Raw genomic sequence first — 18,107 nt, 5'->3', positions numbered from 1 at the left:
TGATTTTTCCAAGAAGCATTCTTACTAATTATTACACCTAGGTACTCAATTTTTCCCCCTGGTTTAATTTCTTCCTGCTCCAGCCTCCAGACTTCCTTATTCTTTCTCCCACCCCTTTTCCTACACACCAATATCTGAGTCTTTCTTACATTTACTCTGAGAGACCATTTCCTAGTATATTCAACTACCTTGTCCAACCCTTTTTGCAAACCATTTGCCGTCAAAGCCAAAATCAATAGGTCATCCGCGAATAGCAACCCCGGAACCTCCATTTTCCCTACCCAAGGGCAATGCCATGCGTCTCCACCATGACCCTCTAAAATATTATTTATAAATAATATAAATAATATCGGGGATAGCTTACATCCCTGTCTCACCCCGCTTTTCGATTCAAAACACTTACTCAACCTTCCATCCTGCAATTTAATCATCACAAACACTTCCTCATAAATAGTTTCAATTGCCACCCTCATTTTTTTGACATTCCAACCTCCCCTAATCTCAAAAATAGCGCCTCCCTACTGACCGTATCAAAGGCTTTTTCTAAGTCAATCGCTGCTATAAATAATTTACGCCCTGCTATCCTCACATACTTTGTAATCAAAGTGTCCAGAATCCAAACATTATCAACTGTATTACATCCTTTCCTAAATCCATTTTGGAACTCAGATATCCTACCGTACTGTTCCGCCCAATTTGTTATCCTATTCGCCAAAACCCCTGTGTACACCTTTGACAGCGAGTCTAGGAGTGTAATTCCTCTATAGTTGTTTGGATCACTACTAGCTCCTTTATTTTTATAAATAGGGCATAATACCCCCATCCTCCATTCTCTAGGAAATTTCCCCGTTTCCAGCAACCTATTAAAGAATTTCACAATCCCTCTCAACATCGGTTCATTTGCCCCTACCTCTTTCCATACACTATTGGAAATACCATTCACACCTCCTGCAGCCTTGGGTCTAGCATTTTTTAATACTGTAATTACCTCCTGCCTTGTTATCTCCCCATCCAATATTGTAATGCCTACTTCCAGTTCCCTTCCAATTTGTGACTTGTCTATTTCTCTACCCAATTTCCTCTCCCCTTCTAAAAGCCTTTTAAAATGCCTAACCCACTCGTTTTCTCCTATTTTATCTCCCTTCCCCTCCGGTTTCGTTCTTCTGATCTTGTTTATTGACTCCCAAATCCTCTCAAATTTCTTCTCTCTGCAATATATATTTATTTTTTCAGCTTCCGCCTCCTTCCATCCTCTTTTCTTCTCATTCAATACCTCTTTATATTCCCTTCTCAATTTACAATATTCCTTCCTTTTTTCTTGCATACCCTCCTTCCTAAACTCCGCTAGGGCTCTCATTACAACCTCACGTTTTCTCCTACAGTCTTCATCAAACCATCCATTCATTTTATTCTTTTTTCCCTCTACCCTTCTCCTCACTTTCTTCCCCACCCTCCATACAGGGAGTTCAATTAATTTTAACACGTTATCCATATCATTCCCTTCTACCGCCCTTTCAATTCCTACCCTTAATATATCTCCCTCCTCTTTCAAATGCCGTCTTAATTTCTCTTTGGTATTATCATCCCATACATACTTCCATCCTCCATTCCTATACCTCTCCTTACTTTCCTCCATCTTTCCCTTCTCATCAGCAACCAAAGTTCTCAATTTTATTTTGATAGGCATATGTTCTGTCAACCCATATTCTAACACCTCAAAACTTATTATTCTCCTTAACGCTATCTCTGAGCTTATTCCTATGTCCACCACACTCCCTCCATTTGTTGTAATATACGTCAAATCACCCACACTATCCCCCTTCATCCACCCATTTAAAATAAATAAATGTTCTAGAGCACATAACTCTAATAACCTTTCTCCATAACTATTTACAACATTATCCTTGCTCTTCCTTTGCAGTACCCCGTCTACTTTTACTTCTTTCCCGTATACCGGTACTCTATTGCTCACTCTCGCATTCCAATCCCCCAATAAAATCATCCCATCTTCTACATACATTCCTTTAATTGTGTTTATTTCTTCAATCAGTTCGTCAAAAAAATGTTTATTTGCATACACTGAATCGCTCGGATGGTTATAAAGCAGTGCCAGACAAATTGCTTCCGCTGCCCCCTTCCCCATTTTTACTCTCAACCACACTACCCCTTCTACCCTAGTCTGTAACGTCTCCACCCATTCAGCTATCTCATTCCTTATTAAAACTACTATGCCCCCTGGGTTTCGGCCCCTCTTTCCTATTTTTTCCCTTAACACGTTAACTACTCTATAACCGTCCCATGTAATTTCAACCCCCTTCCCTAACCACGTCTCTACTAGAGCAATAATCTCAAAATCTTTCACTAAATCCACAATTTCCTTATTCCCTAACTTCCCCATCAACCCCTCAATATTCAGCATCCCTATCACCATATCTAGTTATTTATTTCCTCCCCCTCCCTCCCTATACTTCTGCATTTCACCACTTCCCCCCTTACTTCTCGTGATTCTTCCTTTTGGCTCCACCCCATCCCTCTCTTTCTTCTCACCCCCATCCTTCCCCTTTTCCGTGCCAGTGCCTTTTTTCCCACCCCATAGATCTTTTAAACTTAAGGATCTCGCCTTATTTAACGCCTGCTTTCTCTCCAGGTTTATTTCTGCATTATTCCTATTTGGGGAGGTTAAGTCACTACCCTGACTCCTTTCCCTTCCCGTCACCTCTTCACTACCTGTATCCACTTCACTTCGGTCTAACCGAGCTCGATAGCTGCAGTCGCTTAATTGCGGCCAGTATCCAGTATTCGGGAGATAGTAGGTTCGAACCCCACTATCGGCAGCCCTGAAAATGGTTTTCCGTGGTTTCCCATTTTCACACCAGGCAAATGCTGGGGCTGTACCTTAATTAAGGCCACGGCCGATTCCTTCCCACTCCTAGCCCTATCCTGTCCCATCGTCGCCATAAGACCTATCTGAGTCGGTGCGACGTAAAGCAACTAGCAAAAAAAAAAAAAAACTTCGGTCTAGTGTCCTACTTGTTGATTCACTCCTTCCTGGGCTGTTCTGGCTCACCAAGGACTGTACTGTCTTCGCTACCTGCCCGCTGACACCGCAGTCCCCTCTTCTCTCTTCCTTCTCCGTACTGATGTCGCCCCGCTCTCGATTTCTGCAACTCATTTCCTCCTCACATTTTTCCATCCTCAGCAGTTCCTCCTGTGTCCACGATCGCGACCAATTTCTGCCTGAAGTAACCAGACACCTCCCCACTATCTTGACTCGCAATCCCTCCGCTCTAGCACGCCACATATGCCGCTTATAGACCTCCAACCGCATCCTATCTTCTTTCTCTATCTCAGCCTTCAAATAAATGTTCGATCCTTTCAAATTTCCAGCATTCCTCAGAAGTATATCAGCCATCAGGGTTGATATTAATCTTAACTTCACCGGCCTATGTCCCTTGTTCCTTCCCACTCTATATATATCATCTATATCAACTTCAGAAAAGTTTATCTTCATTTTGTTCGAAACTATGTCCACCACTTTCAATACTAATTCCACTTTTGATTCTGTTCCTTCCTCAGGTACACCATACACAAACACATTTTTTCTTGCCGATTCGTTCCTCGCTAACCTCACTTCTCTCTTCATTGCTGTTAATTCCTCTTCCAGTACCACCACCTTCTTTTTCAAGCTCTCTACCTCATCTTCTATCTCCGCTAACTTGTCATTTACACCTCCAATTTCTTCTTTTATAAAACTTTTTAAGTCCTTCATCTCCTTCATTTGGGTTGCCTGGTGTTCCTGCATCATTTCCTTAATTTCTTCTCCTTTGCTTGCTTCCTTCACCACTCTCTTGATCTCTTCAAGCTCCTCCCAGCCGAACGGTCCCTGGTTTGGACCCGGATTCTTTTCTATACCTCCTACCACCAGCAGCGTCGCAATAACCGTCGCACACAACATAATCTCCAACAGTCCTTTATAACCACTAATTTCTCTTCCTCTCTCAACTCCACCTTCCTTCCAACACTGCCTTGCACCATGCCATCTTCCAATTCTTAGCCTGTATTGCTGTATCGTTATTCCCATATTGCGCACCTCAGCTCATTCACACGTCTGCACTTCCCGATGTCTCGCTCGTAACTGTGTGTATTATTATATCATCATTTTAAATTTGTGTAGTAGGTATTGAGAACAAAACACAGGCGCCTCCTACGATATACAGTGGGAATTTTACTTTCAATTATTAATGAATTGCCTTAGTAAGTGGCGAAGTTAGGGCTTTTTGCCCTCTCCTACCCTTAACCACTGGAGTGATACATCATTGGGAGCAGAGTTTGAGTACATAATATTATATACTAAATTTTAACATACACAGAAATGCTGTATATTACGCTTTTCTAAGTCACATTCGTTCTATCATCCAGTCACACAAGTTAGTCAGCTAGTCTAGGCAAATAGTCAACTATTTAATTAAACCGGGCGAGTTGGCCGTGCGGTTAGGAGCGCACAGCCGTGAGCTCGCATCCGGGAGATAGTGGGTTCGAACCCCACTGTCAGCAGCCCTGAAGTTGGTTTTCCGTGGTTTCCCATTTTCACACCAGGAAAATGGTGGGGCTGTACCTTAATTAAGGCCATGGCCACTTCCTTCCCATTCCTAGGCCTTTCCTGCCCCTTCGTCGCCATAAGACCTGTCTGTGTCGGTGAGACGTAAAGCAACTAACAAAAAAAAAATAATGAGGTGGTATTTCTGACACTGTTAGGAAGGGAAATAGAAAGTCTAGAACCCAACACAAAGGAATTGTTATACATTGTCACGTTTACGTAGTGAAATTGGTGTCTGTCACTCGTATACCAATTCTTAACGGTTTCATGAATAACGTGTTTTACATGTAGCCAACTGTGAACAATCAATGGGATGACGAACGACAATTGAATTGGAAGCAGGCTGGGAACAGTGGTGTATCCATGGATGGTACAAGAAAAATAAGTGTTATTTTTAACAAATTTTGTGTATTATTTCTATTTGAAACACAACCAAAACTGAACTCAGTATCTTACAAATTTCAAAACTAAGGTACCACAAGATTTAAACAGAAATGGCATTATTTCGACGGATGAACTTCGAGAAAAAAGGCGTAGTTACAACAAAATTTTATGTACAGAACCCTAGACCACTTATAAAAGGTTATCACAAAATCAATAACGAAAGATCTTACGACTTTCCAAGTCTTAGCCAACAAAACAAAACAAAGGGGGGGGGGGGGGGACACAGTTTCAAAAGATGGTAGCTACAATTGTTTAAATTAGATGAAATGTGTTTATGTACAAAATAAAGAGCAAAGGGCCTAAAATAAAGCCCTGTGGTGTGCCTGCCCCCCTGGTCAGTCAGTGAGAGATTTCGTCAATGTTTATAATCCGTTGTGTGCGATTTTTGAAGTACAATGAAAAGAAATTATTAGTTCGTTGTACTGCGATGGCAGTGTCGGCAGTGTCGGCAGTGTCGTCAGCGTAGAGGTGCGTGGTAGTGAGTTCCGCTGTTGGCATGTCGTTTGTAAATAGGACGAATAGGACTGGGCCTATTAGCGACTCTTGGGATACGCCCGCCCTAATCGAAGTAGTGAGATTTCATTTTGTTTAATAGAGCCTGGATGTTTGTAGTGTCAAATGCGCTACTGAAATCGAGGAGAGCAAGTATTGTCACCAGTCTTTGGTCCATTGCGTGTCGTATGTCCTCAGTCACTTTGAGCAGGGCTGTTGTTGTGCTGTGTCCTTTCTTGAAGCCAGATTGCAATGGGTCTACCTGTTCATGAACCAGATGTTCGAGTTCTAAGGAAATTGCAGGTAAACTAGAAATTAATAATAATAATAATGTTATTTGCTTTACGTCTCACTAACTACGTTTTAAGGTCTTCGGAGACGCCGAGGTGCCGGAATTTAGTCCCGCAGGAGTTCTTTAACGTGCCAGTAAATCTACCGACACGGGGCTGTCGTATTTGAGCACCTTCAAATACCACCGGACTGAGCCAGGATCGAACCTGCCAAGTTGGGGTTAGAAGGCCAGCGCCTTAACCGTCTGAGCCACTCAGCCCGGCAAAAGTAGAAATTAATCTGTAGTTGGATGGCTGGGAGGGGTCGGGTTTCTTAGGTGCAGGGATAACATTGGCTAGTTTCCATAGTGAAGGAAAGGTTCAGTTTTAAGACAGTAGTAAAAAATGTGGGTAATGATTGGTAAAACAGCACCAATAATGTTGTGTAAGAAAGTTATGGGGATATCATCCACTCTGGCTTTTGACTTGATAGAATATAATACATTTTTAACTTTATTAGCAGTTTTTTTACAAGTTGCTTTACGTCGCACCGACACAGATAGGTCTTATGGCGACGATGGGACAGGAAAGGGCTAGGAGTGGGAAGGAAGCGGCCGTGGCCTTAATTAAGGTACCTGGTGTGAAAATGGGAAACCACGGAAACCCATCTTCAGGGCTGCCGACAGTGGGGTTCGAACCCACTATCTCCCGAATACTGGGTACTGGCCGCACTTAAGCGACTGCAGCTGTCGAGCTCGGTTTTATTAGCAGTAACGGGATGGAATGTAAAATGTTGTTGTTCAGGTAAATGGATAATTACGGGGTTGGGCACTGAGTTTTGGGAATTTAGTACATTAGGTGGTGTTCTTTAGTAAAAGAAAAAAGTCATATAACTTATCGATTGGTATGTCTGGCATGAGGTTATTGCTGAGGTTTCCCTATGCCTATTCATATTTGCAATCACGCTTCGCAAGTAAGTAAGTTTACGGTTTCTAACGAGCTGTTTAACTCGATTTCTAACGACCCGATAATTTTCGAAGTCACTTTGGTTTAAGGCGTCGATAAATTGCATCGCAGTGGGCCATCATGTTTTTAATTTCATTATTTAGCAAAGGACAAAACGGGAGAGTAACTTTTATCTGTCGTTTAATGGCTTGTTTATCGCACAGAGTGATTAAAAGGGAGTTAAACTTGTCTGCTTTCGCGTCTATATTGTAGATTGTAAGATTCGTTCTATCATCCAGTCATACAAGTTAGTCAGCTGCATTCATCAGTTAGTCTAGGCAAATAGTCAAAAATTTAATTAAATCGGGCAAGTTGGCCGCACAGTTAGAAGCGCGCAGCTGTGAGCTTGCATCCGGGAGATAGCGGGTTCGAATCCCACTGTCGGCAGCTCTGAAGATGGTTTTCCGTGGTTTCCCATTTTCACACCACGCAAATACTGGGGTTGTACCTTAATTAAGGCCACGGCTGCTTCCTTCCCACTCCTAGGCCTTTCCTATCCCATTGGCGCCATAAGATCTATCTGTGTCGGCGCGACGTAAAGCAACTAGCCAAAAAAAAAAAAAAAAAAGACTTCAGCAAACGAAATCTGGCCCTAGCTGTACATTGTTAGTTGATACACATATCATTCGGATTTTTAAGTCGTTTCTGTGGTACCTTCTCTTCCGCCATCGGATCTATCATGATGTAAGAGGGAATACCAGTCAAGTTGTACCATACCAGAGGGCATGCTCGGTGAAAGCCAGCTTTTGCCAGTACCAAGAATATGGATAATATTTTCCCTCATTATGGCTTGAATTTCATCGAAGTGCGCTACCAAGGAGAGTGCGTTGACATGGCAACACTGTAAACAGTTGGTAGAGGGAGATTATGCCTGTTGAGGAGAATGCCTGTGCTGAGAGGTGACGGGGTGAAAAGAAGGATGTTGCCAAGGTCAGTGTTAGGCACACAGCTCCGGATCAGCTGAATAACATAGCAGAAATAGCATGCGACTTACCTCGACATCCTGATAAATGCTTACACTGGCTACCACTAACACACACACAGACACACACATAATAATACACTTACAGAAACACTTATGAATAACAAACAAATACACTATCGAGCTGTGTTGTTTCATTTCAATCGTCACTGTTATCCCGGAGATTTTTTATGCTGTCCAGTTCCGTGACAGTTGTGATGGATCTTTTCGTCCATTAGGAAGGTGGATCACGAAGCGACCGTCTTGGGTCCAGACGCGGGATGTCCCGAAGTGATCACTAGCAAGGTTTAATATACTCTTGCGGGTTTTGGTGAGGGACTCGGTCATGAGTACCTTTGTGCCGTCCAGGAACCGCTTCGCCTTCCATACGCGGTCACGTTCGTGGTAGCGGGTAAATTTAACCATTATAGGGCGCCTGCCTGTAGTTACCACTTCAGCTGCTGAGCGCTGAGGCCGTCCAATCCTGCGGCACTGGTCGAAGCTCCTCATCGTGAAGTACACGTTCAACTTCGTTCGTAAAGTTTCACTCACTTTCTCGTAAATGTTCTCCCACGGTTCCTCGGAGACTCCATGGATTAGGAGGCAGTCCCTACGGCTGTACTGCTCTCCTTCATCAATGAGTTATTCTTGATGATCGAGCTGCCGTGCTAACTTGCACAGCTCTTTTTTCAGCACGGTTAGTTCGGAGGAGATCGCGCCGCGGAAGTCTCGAAAATCCCGACTCACCGCATCTAGGGAATCTTCCTTCGGGTTGGCAGATATAACAATTGAAGGCGCGCCTCAAAGTCCTTCATCGTTGCTTCAAAAGCATTAATCCGCTTATTCACCGTATTCACATATCTGTTGATATTTATGTCCAAACTCGCACCACAGTTGTACAGGTTCACTTAGCACACACTTGCAGGACAAATATGCTACCAGTTATGCGGTTTCTGCGAGATACAGACAGAGCACTCCTACGCATACGTTACAGTAGACGCCATCTTTACATATAATTTATGGGATATCGATCAGATTTAACCAGTCATCAATGAATTCAGATATCGTCAGCCTATCTTCTTACTTCAGAAATATTTAATGCTGATATTTGTCTGCGTTTGTGTGGCAAATGAATATTTTGAACGAAGTTTTATTCTACAAAGAAAGTTCTAAGAATCATATTTAGCATTCCGAATCGAAGTACGTGCAAAACGTTTTACAAAACTAATTAACTTATATTATGCCGCGTTGTTCTATATATCTATATATCTATAAATCTATTATCTTTATTAAACACAATAAAACATTAACAGCAAGTAACTGCAAAATTCACAGTTACAACGCAAGAAACAGAAATGACTACCACATGAGTTTCCAGCACACTAAAAAGATGAAAATGCTCTAAAATAAGCTGAGCTAGTGGTAAGCCACATATTGCCTAATGCCTTGCATACTTCCGTGGCGAATTCCTACAACGATCCGCATGCTGTGTCATCTTCTCCAGTTGGAGAAGGTAGGCGGCTGCCAGCTCGTGGTCATCGTAGCGTCCTTCGAGCGCCCCAGCAGTATTTAATTTCGGCCGGAAAGCGCCGGCACCTCCCAGGGATTTTTCTTTTTGCACAGTGTTTGTAAGGGGATTGCTCAATGAAACGTTACTGGAACATGTATGTTCATATATGCTTCATATAGTTTCATCATAAGTTCAGAAATATCGAATCTTGTGACTTTTAGGTGGTGGCGGTGGGGGAGGGGTATGGTTGAAAAGAGACAAAATGTGTGGGTATGGGTTATGGCACTTAACATTTTAGACATTAATCCTGGCTATGTAGCACCCTGTCGCTCGACCATGCACCTGGCGATGAGTTGTAAGGCTCTCTCCTTCCATGTCCACTCTTTATTATGGTAGGCCACGGTCTTGAACTCGTAGGACCCGGTCTGGCTTCCAGGGCCGTCATCGTTCACTTCTTGCCTCAAGTCTCGAGCACTAGATTCCACAACCTGAGGCATTGCCTTCATTTCTTTTGACATTGGGGGTCATCCGAAATAGTGTCATGTAACAAAATGGTCGTGCGGTTAGCGGCGCGCAGCTGCATCCGGGAGACAGTGTGTTCTAACCCCACTGTCAGCGCTATGAAGATGGTTTCCCGTAGTTTCGCATTTTCACACCAGGCAAATGCTGGGGCTGTACCTTAATTAAGGCCACGGCCGTTTCCTTCCCACTCCTAGGCCTTTCCTGTCCCTTCGTCGCCATAAGACCTATATGTGTAACGTAAACATTAAGTATGTTTAGTTCAGTACCATAGCAATGTGCTTTTCAATCAGATGGCTGACATTTTAATACCTGTAGATCTTACGGTGGGATATTTACCTTAAAGATTCACTTTGCGTCAGAAAGGGGATCCGTCCATGAACCACTAGCTAAAACTCAAAATGAGCCACGGTTACTTGCGAACCTTGAAATATTCGGCATACACTGGAGGAAATTTTTAAAATGTAAAGGTAGTTTATTAATGACAGGGTACTTGTCGTACAACAAAGTGATGAAAGCAGTTTTCCATTCCTTCTTACTTCTCTTCTTCCTCTTCCACCTACTCATCATCTCGTTAAATAATTAAGGTTATAGACCATACTGGTTAACACTTTAATTCGTTCTCATACATATTTAATATAACATATGCGGTTTTAATAGCGAAAGAGTTAACCATAAGTTATTTTTTTATTCAAGATACGGAGAATATAATCAGATTAAAATTGCCTTACACGTCAGTAGCATACTCCAAATATTTTGATTGTCATAACAATCCTCTTGCAAATATCTCTCACTGTAATTTTGAAGGAGGACAATTATTTAAATTAATGCACAAGTTCTAGACATTTTCATTCTAGGCGATGGAAATATATATTTCATATGAGTAACTTTTACAAAGTCAGGACAACTAAAGAGCTTTATTTTAATCATCTTTCTTCAAAATTCCACTTGCTTTGCTTCAAAGAGAAAAATAATAAAATCATGCATACCGCCCTTATGCTGTCATTATTTCCAGTTGCAAATAAAGTTTACTTGACATGCAAATTTTGAAAGTTCTTATGAATTTTACCCAAATGTACTAAATTCAAGTTTTAAATTCCTTTCCCAAATTGCTGAATATAATGCTGGCGTCTTCCATTGACAAAACAAACTAATTCCAAGCGATCCAAGAATGAGCCAAGTTTTACCTTCCAATTCATAACTGCCCCTTTCCGTTGCTTGGCCCGAGTCTTGCTTTTACTCTTGATGACCATTACTCCACGCTGCTCAGTGCTGGGGTCATCACTTGGTCCTAATGAAATGCTGTATTCTTGGAGGTAGTGATGTGCATCTGACTGATTTACTGCTCGCTCCAGAGAAACCACAATCTTTGCCCACTAAATAATAAAATAATTTTATTATACATCATGTTAGCTGAATCAAATACACACAAGTGTGCAGGTATGCAGAATGGTAATGGGAATAATAGAGTGCAAATTAAAATTCAGCTCAAGCACTTAGTTATATAGTTTACCTATTAAATAGGTAAAATTATAGGACAACCTGTTTATAATTTATGACATAATTAATAACAATGTTTGTTTTGAGATGACGTAAAAAATTAACGAAGTTGCGAGGTTCCTGGTATTACTGAATTTCTTAATTCCTCCTAATGACACAAAAAGTGCAATATTTGCTGTGTTCAGCAAGAAAGTCAAATATAATGCAAATGCGGAAAGCGAAATCCCAACACCAAGAATAATTTGCTAGATAAACGAAATCGGGGAGGCGTGTTCGCACATCTGAAAGATGACGCCTATTCAAATTTCCGCGTTAGCTGGTGAAGATTGGTGCTAATAGCGCCACTACAGCTTTGAAAAGCAACTTAACTTTAAATACGCGCTGTACACTCCGCGAGCGTTAGTCATCGTTCAGTGTTGACGTTGTCAGGTAGATGTGAGTTCAAACATGTCTTTAAGGAGACAAAGAAAGCAGTATCAGCAGCTTACTGAGTTTGAACGCTACCGTGTAATAGGGTCACAAGAACGTAGATGTTATTTCCGCGGTATTGCAGAAAGAGTTGGCAGCGAAGTAGAACTATCCACAATGTATTGGTGTTGGCAGCAATGGTAACGGGAAGGCACTGTCTCAAGAAGACCCGCGGCCTGCTGCACACGGCCTGTTGCACAGAGGGAAGAGCGCCGTATTCATCGCATGGCTGTGGTGGATCGTACTGCATCTGCAGCAGCCATTAGAGCTTCTGTTGTCACCAGGGTGACATAGCAAAGTGTGCTCCCAGTCGATTACTTGAGGGACAGCTCCAAGCCAGATGTCCTGTAATGTTCATGCCACTAACTCCGAATCACTGCCATCTATGACTTCAGTGGTGTCAAGCTAGAACTCATTGAAGGATGGAGTGGAGACCTGTTATGTTCTCAGATGACAGCCGTTTCTGTCTTGGTGTCAGTGATGGCCGTAGTTTGGTAAGAAGGAGACAAGGTGAGCGCTTGGATGCAAGCTCTCTACGGCGTCCACACACTCAACCAAGAGTTATGATCAGGGAAGTGATTCCCTTTGACAGTAGAAGCATCCTCGTCGTTATCTCAATGACCTTGACGTCAGACTGGTGATTGAACCGGTTGTGCCGCCATTCATTCGCAGTATTCCAACGAGTGGTTTCCAACAGGATAACGCTCCTCTTCATACCGATGCTGTCACCCAACGTTCTCTACAGAGCGTCAATCACCAGACCTTTCGCCCACTAAGCACGTATGAGACATTATGGGACGACAAATCCATCATCATCCAATACCAGCATTAACCGTTACTGATTTGATTGACCAAGTGCAACAGGCGTGGAACTCCATCCCGCAAAATAACATACGGCTCCTATGTGACATAATACATGCATGTTTGCATGATTGCATTCAAAATCGTGACGATCACAGCGGTTTTTATTATACCACAGTGTCACATGCCTTCTCGCACATACTTGAACCTGTGACTTGAAAAACTTATTCAAATAAATATGTTACCTAGACAATTACTTAGCCTAAATTGAATTCCTCTAAAGTAAGGTCTCCTTGGTGTTGGGATTTCATTTTCTGCCAGTGTCTGGTAAGTAGGAAACGTAAATGGATTTATACGCATTTCATATTTATGTAATTTATATAAAATAATTATATTTGTACGAATAATTTGATATTGAAAATATGAATTTTTTCCAACGGTAAATACACTTAAGAGAATGGAAACTGCAACACCATGAAGGCATTGGCCGTTTGTGTTGATTTTCAAGATATAGAACGATGCCGTGTAGGTATGTAAACGATCAAAGTGTCAGACCCATTGGATTGTTGCTACAGGTCTCCCCACGTGATTGGTCGCGGAGGAATCAACTCCAGTATACGGACTCTGGTGTAACGTAGTTGACTTGCAGTCTGTGCAGTGAAGTGTTCCCCGTCAAACATGCCTCGACGACAGAGAAGGGCACGCTATCAACAACTGTCGTCGTTTGAGAGGGCTCGGATAATTGGGGTGTGTGAGGCTGGATTATCGCTAAGGACTGTCGCTGCACGTGTTGGCCGACAGGCATCTACGGTACAACGTGTATGGCAGCAGTGATCAAATGAAGGTACCCACACTCGTAGACCTGGCACAGGCCCAGCTCGACAGACAACTGTGAGAGAGGATCGCCGCATCATTCGGATGGCCAGGATGGAACCCATGCAACAGCAGCGCAAATTTGAGCAGCTGTGGCATCCCATGTTACACAACAAACAGTTGGTAATCGCCTGCGTGCAGCTGGCTTACGAGCCCGTGTCCCTGCAGAAGGTTTTCCATTGACCCCACAACAGCGACATGTAAGGCTGGCCTGGTGTCGAGAAAGATCGGCGTGGGTCGACGAATGGCATATGGTCGTCTTTAGTGATGAATCGCGCTTCTGCCTTGCCCGCAGTGATCGCCGGAATCGTGTGCGCCGACGTACCGGGGAGAGGGGCCGCCCAGATCTTATTGTCGAGAGGCACACAGGGCCAACACCAAGCATTATGGTCTGGGGAACTATTGGCTTTAATGTGAAATCACAATTAGTGCTTGCTGAGGGCACTATGACTGCTCGACAGTACGTTGATGTACTCAATCCAGTGGTTGTCCCTATGATGGCGAACATTGCTAATGGGATATTTCAGCAGGACAATGCCCTGGTTCACACTGCACGCATCTCCAGAGAAGCTCTCCACGACATCACAACCTTAGAATGGCACGCCAGATTCCCGGACCTCAGTCCTATTGAGCATGTGTGGGACATGATAGGTCGACAACTGGCCAACCGTCCTCAGCCACCCACAACTCTGGAACAACTGACCCATGCAGTGCAGCAAGCATGGGCCACAATTCCTCAGGAAGCGATTCGGGGCCTTATTGACTCCACGCCTGGACGAATTCATCAATGAATTGCAGCTCGTGGTGGGCACATCCTGTGTTGATTGTTGTCCAAACTTGCGGTCAGAGGAACCTGAATGTGTAATAATCGAATCACAACCGAACACTCGTCCTGCATGTTCAATTGCAGCAACGTAGTACCACTCCTTCTAGGTGTTGCAATTCCCATTTTCTTCAGTGTATTTCAAGTACCTACGTTAATGATTTCCTTCATGTGCAATTATACTACAGCGCAAACATATAGCAGTTTCTAGTATTAATTTCTGTTGGATGCATGTACCGAAGTGATTAATTATGTGAGTTCCTGGAGTCAAGTCCTAGTTTGTGAACCATAAGCAATAGCCTTGGTATCTAGTAAGTGATTCTCTAAGCAAAAGATACCAGTTGCTTTCGAAAAGACAAGAATATTAATGGAGATGTTGTGAGTCATGGTCCTCCTTGTGTTCATGTATCTGGAAATAACCGATCATAAGGGGATCCTAAACCGTTAAAGGCATACGGTACTGGTAATAAGTTTAATTAATTTCATATGTCCGGCATTCTGATTGATAGATATTCACTGAAGACTGCTAACAATGTTTTCAGTAAGCCTCAGACGTACCGGAGTGTCCGAAACTCATTGTATTTTATAGGTCGGAGATTCTCCGAAACGACCTGGAAAACAAAATGGCATTTAGTGATATACACTGACTGACAGAGCAAATGCAACACCAAGAAGGAGTGGTCAGAACTTTATGCCAATTGCAGGGTAGACTGACGTCACTGAGGTATGCTCATGGTGTGAAATGCGCCGCTGAGCTGCGCACGTAGCGAACGATAAATGGGACACGGCGTTGGCGAATGGCCCACTTCGTACCGTGATTTCTCAGCCGACAGTCATTGTAGAACGTGTTGTCGTGTGCCACAGGACACGTGTATAGCTAAGAATGCCAGGCCGCCGTCAACGGAGGCATTTCCAGCAGACAGACGACTTTACGAGGGGTATGGTGATCGGGCTGAGAAGGGCAGGTTGGTCGCTTCGTCAAATCGCAGCCGATACCCATAGGGATGTGTCCACGGTACAGCGCCTGTGGCGAAGATGGTTGGCGCAGGGACATGTGGCACGTGCGAGGGGTCCAGGCGCAGCCCGAGTGACGTCAGCACGCGAGGATCGGCGCATCCGCCGCCAAGCGGTGGCAGCCCCGCACGCCACGTCAACCGCCATTCTTCAGCATGTGCAAGACACCCTGGCTGTTCCAATATCGACCAGAACAATTTCCCGTCGATTGGGTGAAGGAGGCCTGCACTCCCGGCGTCCGCTCAGAAGACTACCATTGACTCCACAGCATAGACGTGCACGCCTGGCATGGTGCCGGGCTAGAGCGACTTGGATGAGGGAATGGCGGAACGTCGTGTTCTCCGATGAGTCACGCTTCTGTTCTGTCAGTGACAGTCACCGCAGACGAGTGTGGCGTCGGCGTGGAGAAAGGTCAAATCCGGCAGTAACTGTGGAGCGCCCTACCGCTAGACAACGCGGCATCATGGTTTGGGGCGCTATTGCGTATGATTCCACGTCACCTCTAGTGCGTATTCAAGGCACGTTAAATGCCCACCGCTACGTGCAGCATGTGCTGCGGCCGGTGGCACTCCCGTACCTTCAGGGGCTGCCCAATGCTCTGTTTCAGCAGGATAATGCCCGCCCACACACTGCTCGCATCTCCCAACAGGCTCTACGAGGTGTACAGATGCTTCCGTGGCCAGCGTACTCTCCGGATCTCTCACCAATCGAACACGTGTGGGATCTCATTGGACGCCGTTTGCAAACTCTGCCCCAACCTCGTACGGACGACCAACTGTGGCAAATGGTTGACAGAGAATGGAGAACCATCCTTCAGGACACCATCCGCACTCTTATTGACTCTGTACCTCGACGTGTTTTTGCGTGCATCGCCGCTCGCGGTGGTCCTACATCCTACTGAGTCGGAGCGGTGCGCATTGTGTAACCTGCATATCGGTTTGAAATAAACATCAATTATTCTTCCGTGCCGACTCTGTTTTTTCCCCAACTTTCATCCCTTTCGAACCACTCCTCCTTGGTGTTCTATTTGCTCTGTCAGTCAGTGTATCTTTAGTATCAGTGGCGCTTATGGAAGCGGGAGAGAAAGTTGGCTGTATCGGCAAACAGTATGGGATTTTATTTAATTAGTAATAAAATATGATAAATATAAAGGAGATGGTAGGATGTTCTTTGTAGGTGTTTAAAGGGTTAAGCCAGAGTAAAGAGTACGATTGTCCAACGGGAATATCATCACATTCAACATAGTTTCTTTGAAACACGTCATTGAACAAGCTATGTGGTAGCTAGTATTCTGTTTCTGCATTCACCGACGATGGAATAAGCAAGTATTATGAGACACTGAGTGATTCAGTGGTAAAGATCAACGACTATGTAGTACTGATGAGTGATTTAAATGCAAGCAGGCCTGTTGGAAAAAAAAAGAAAAACGGGTATTGACAGTAACGGTAAGCTTGGAGATGCATACAAATATAGCAATAATGAGAAACGCTTGCTAGGTTTCCGTGATAGTTTCAGATTAGCCTTTTTTCGGAAGTTAATTCCTCAAGTGTAAGGCTGTTCGTCGTTTGTAGAGTAACAACGATAGTTAACAAATTTACACATTTTTACAAATCATTAAATGGGTTGATATTTCCTGGTTCAGTCATACTAAATATGAGCTTGTAACCAGAATTAAAATGTCCACACAAGATTTTATTAATGATAAATACCTTACCTAGTTGAAGCGCTGTGAACCACGTGGAAATGATCATCGTCGGTAACACTAGGTCTAATCCTCGGGATAAAATCTTGTTGTGCCTTGTGTCCATTACCGACAATATGATTATATAATAGCACGCGGAATTTGAACTGTATCTATTAACTTAAAATGATACTTTGTGTGTGCATATTTCACACTCTTAGAGAATGTTCAAGAAATGATGTAAAGAGTTTCCGTTTTTGTGTGGAAGTCTGCGTGCTCGTGTCCTGTGCTGTATAGGTGGTGTGAAAATGTATGTTATGCGTCTTCTTAAGTTCTCAGGTATGTTCTGTGCTTACCGTGTTTTAAAATTACAGACTATTTGCCCTAAGTAGTATTTGATACATTAATAGAATTTTAAATTTTATACGCGTGGTAAATTTTACATTATATATGCTGAGTGTTATTTCCGTCAAGGTTTCTGTTCTCTCTTCTGAATATCTTTCAATTTTTTTGAATTTCTGGGCAAATTTTTGTATACGAATATAAGGAAATTTATTTACACTGATTGACAGAGCAAATGCAACACCAAGAAGGAGTGGTCAGAACTTTATGCCAATTGCAGGGTAGACTGACGTCACTGAGGTATGCTCATGATGTGAAATGCGCCGCTGTGCTGCGCACGTAGCGAACGATAAATGGGACACGGCGTTGGCGAATGGCCCACTTCGTACCGTGATTTCTCAGCCGACAGTCATTGTAGAACGTGTTGTCGTGTGCCACAGGACACGTGTATAGCTAAGAATGCCAGGCCGCCGTCAACGGAGGCATTTCCAGCAGACAGACGACTTTACGAGGGGTATGGTGATCGGGCTGAGAAGGGCAGGTTGGTCGCTTCGTCAAATCGCAGCCGATACCCATAGGGATGTGTCCACGGTGTAGCGCCTGTGGCGAAGATGGTTGGCGCAGGGACATGTGGCACGTGCGAGGGGTCCAGGCGCAGCCCGAGTGACGTCAGCACGCGAGGATCGGCGCATCCGCCGCCAAGCGGTGGCAGCCCCGCACGCCACGTCAACCGCCATTCTTCAGCATGTGCAAGACACCCTGGCTGTTCCAATATCGACCAGAACAATTTCCCGTCGATTGGGTGAAG

The 18,107-nt window shown here is 43.8% G+C and overlaps 1 protein-coding gene across 1 annotated transcript in view; it reads right to left on the bottom strand.

The window, feature by feature from the left end:
• Positions 1–18,107, bottom strand: part of iav (transient receptor potential cation channel subfamily V iav) — a 262,128-nt gene that overhangs the window by 110,212 nt on the left and 133,809 nt on the right. The window contains exon 11 of the mRNA XM_068226013.1: positions 10,985–11,173. Within this exon, the coding sequence (XP_068082114.1) occupies positions 10,985–11,173 (189 nt within the window). The remainder of the gene's footprint in view (positions 1–10,984; positions 11,174–18,107) is intronic.

Source organism: Anabrus simplex, chromosome 2 (assembly GCF_040414725.1).
Source record: "Anabrus simplex isolate iqAnaSimp1 chromosome 2, ASM4041472v1, whole genome shotgun sequence".
Classification (NCBI taxonomy): Eukaryota; Metazoa; Arthropoda; class Insecta; order Orthoptera; family Tettigoniidae; genus Anabrus; species Anabrus simplex.
This window is presented reverse-complemented; position numbering and strand designations above follow the sequence as displayed.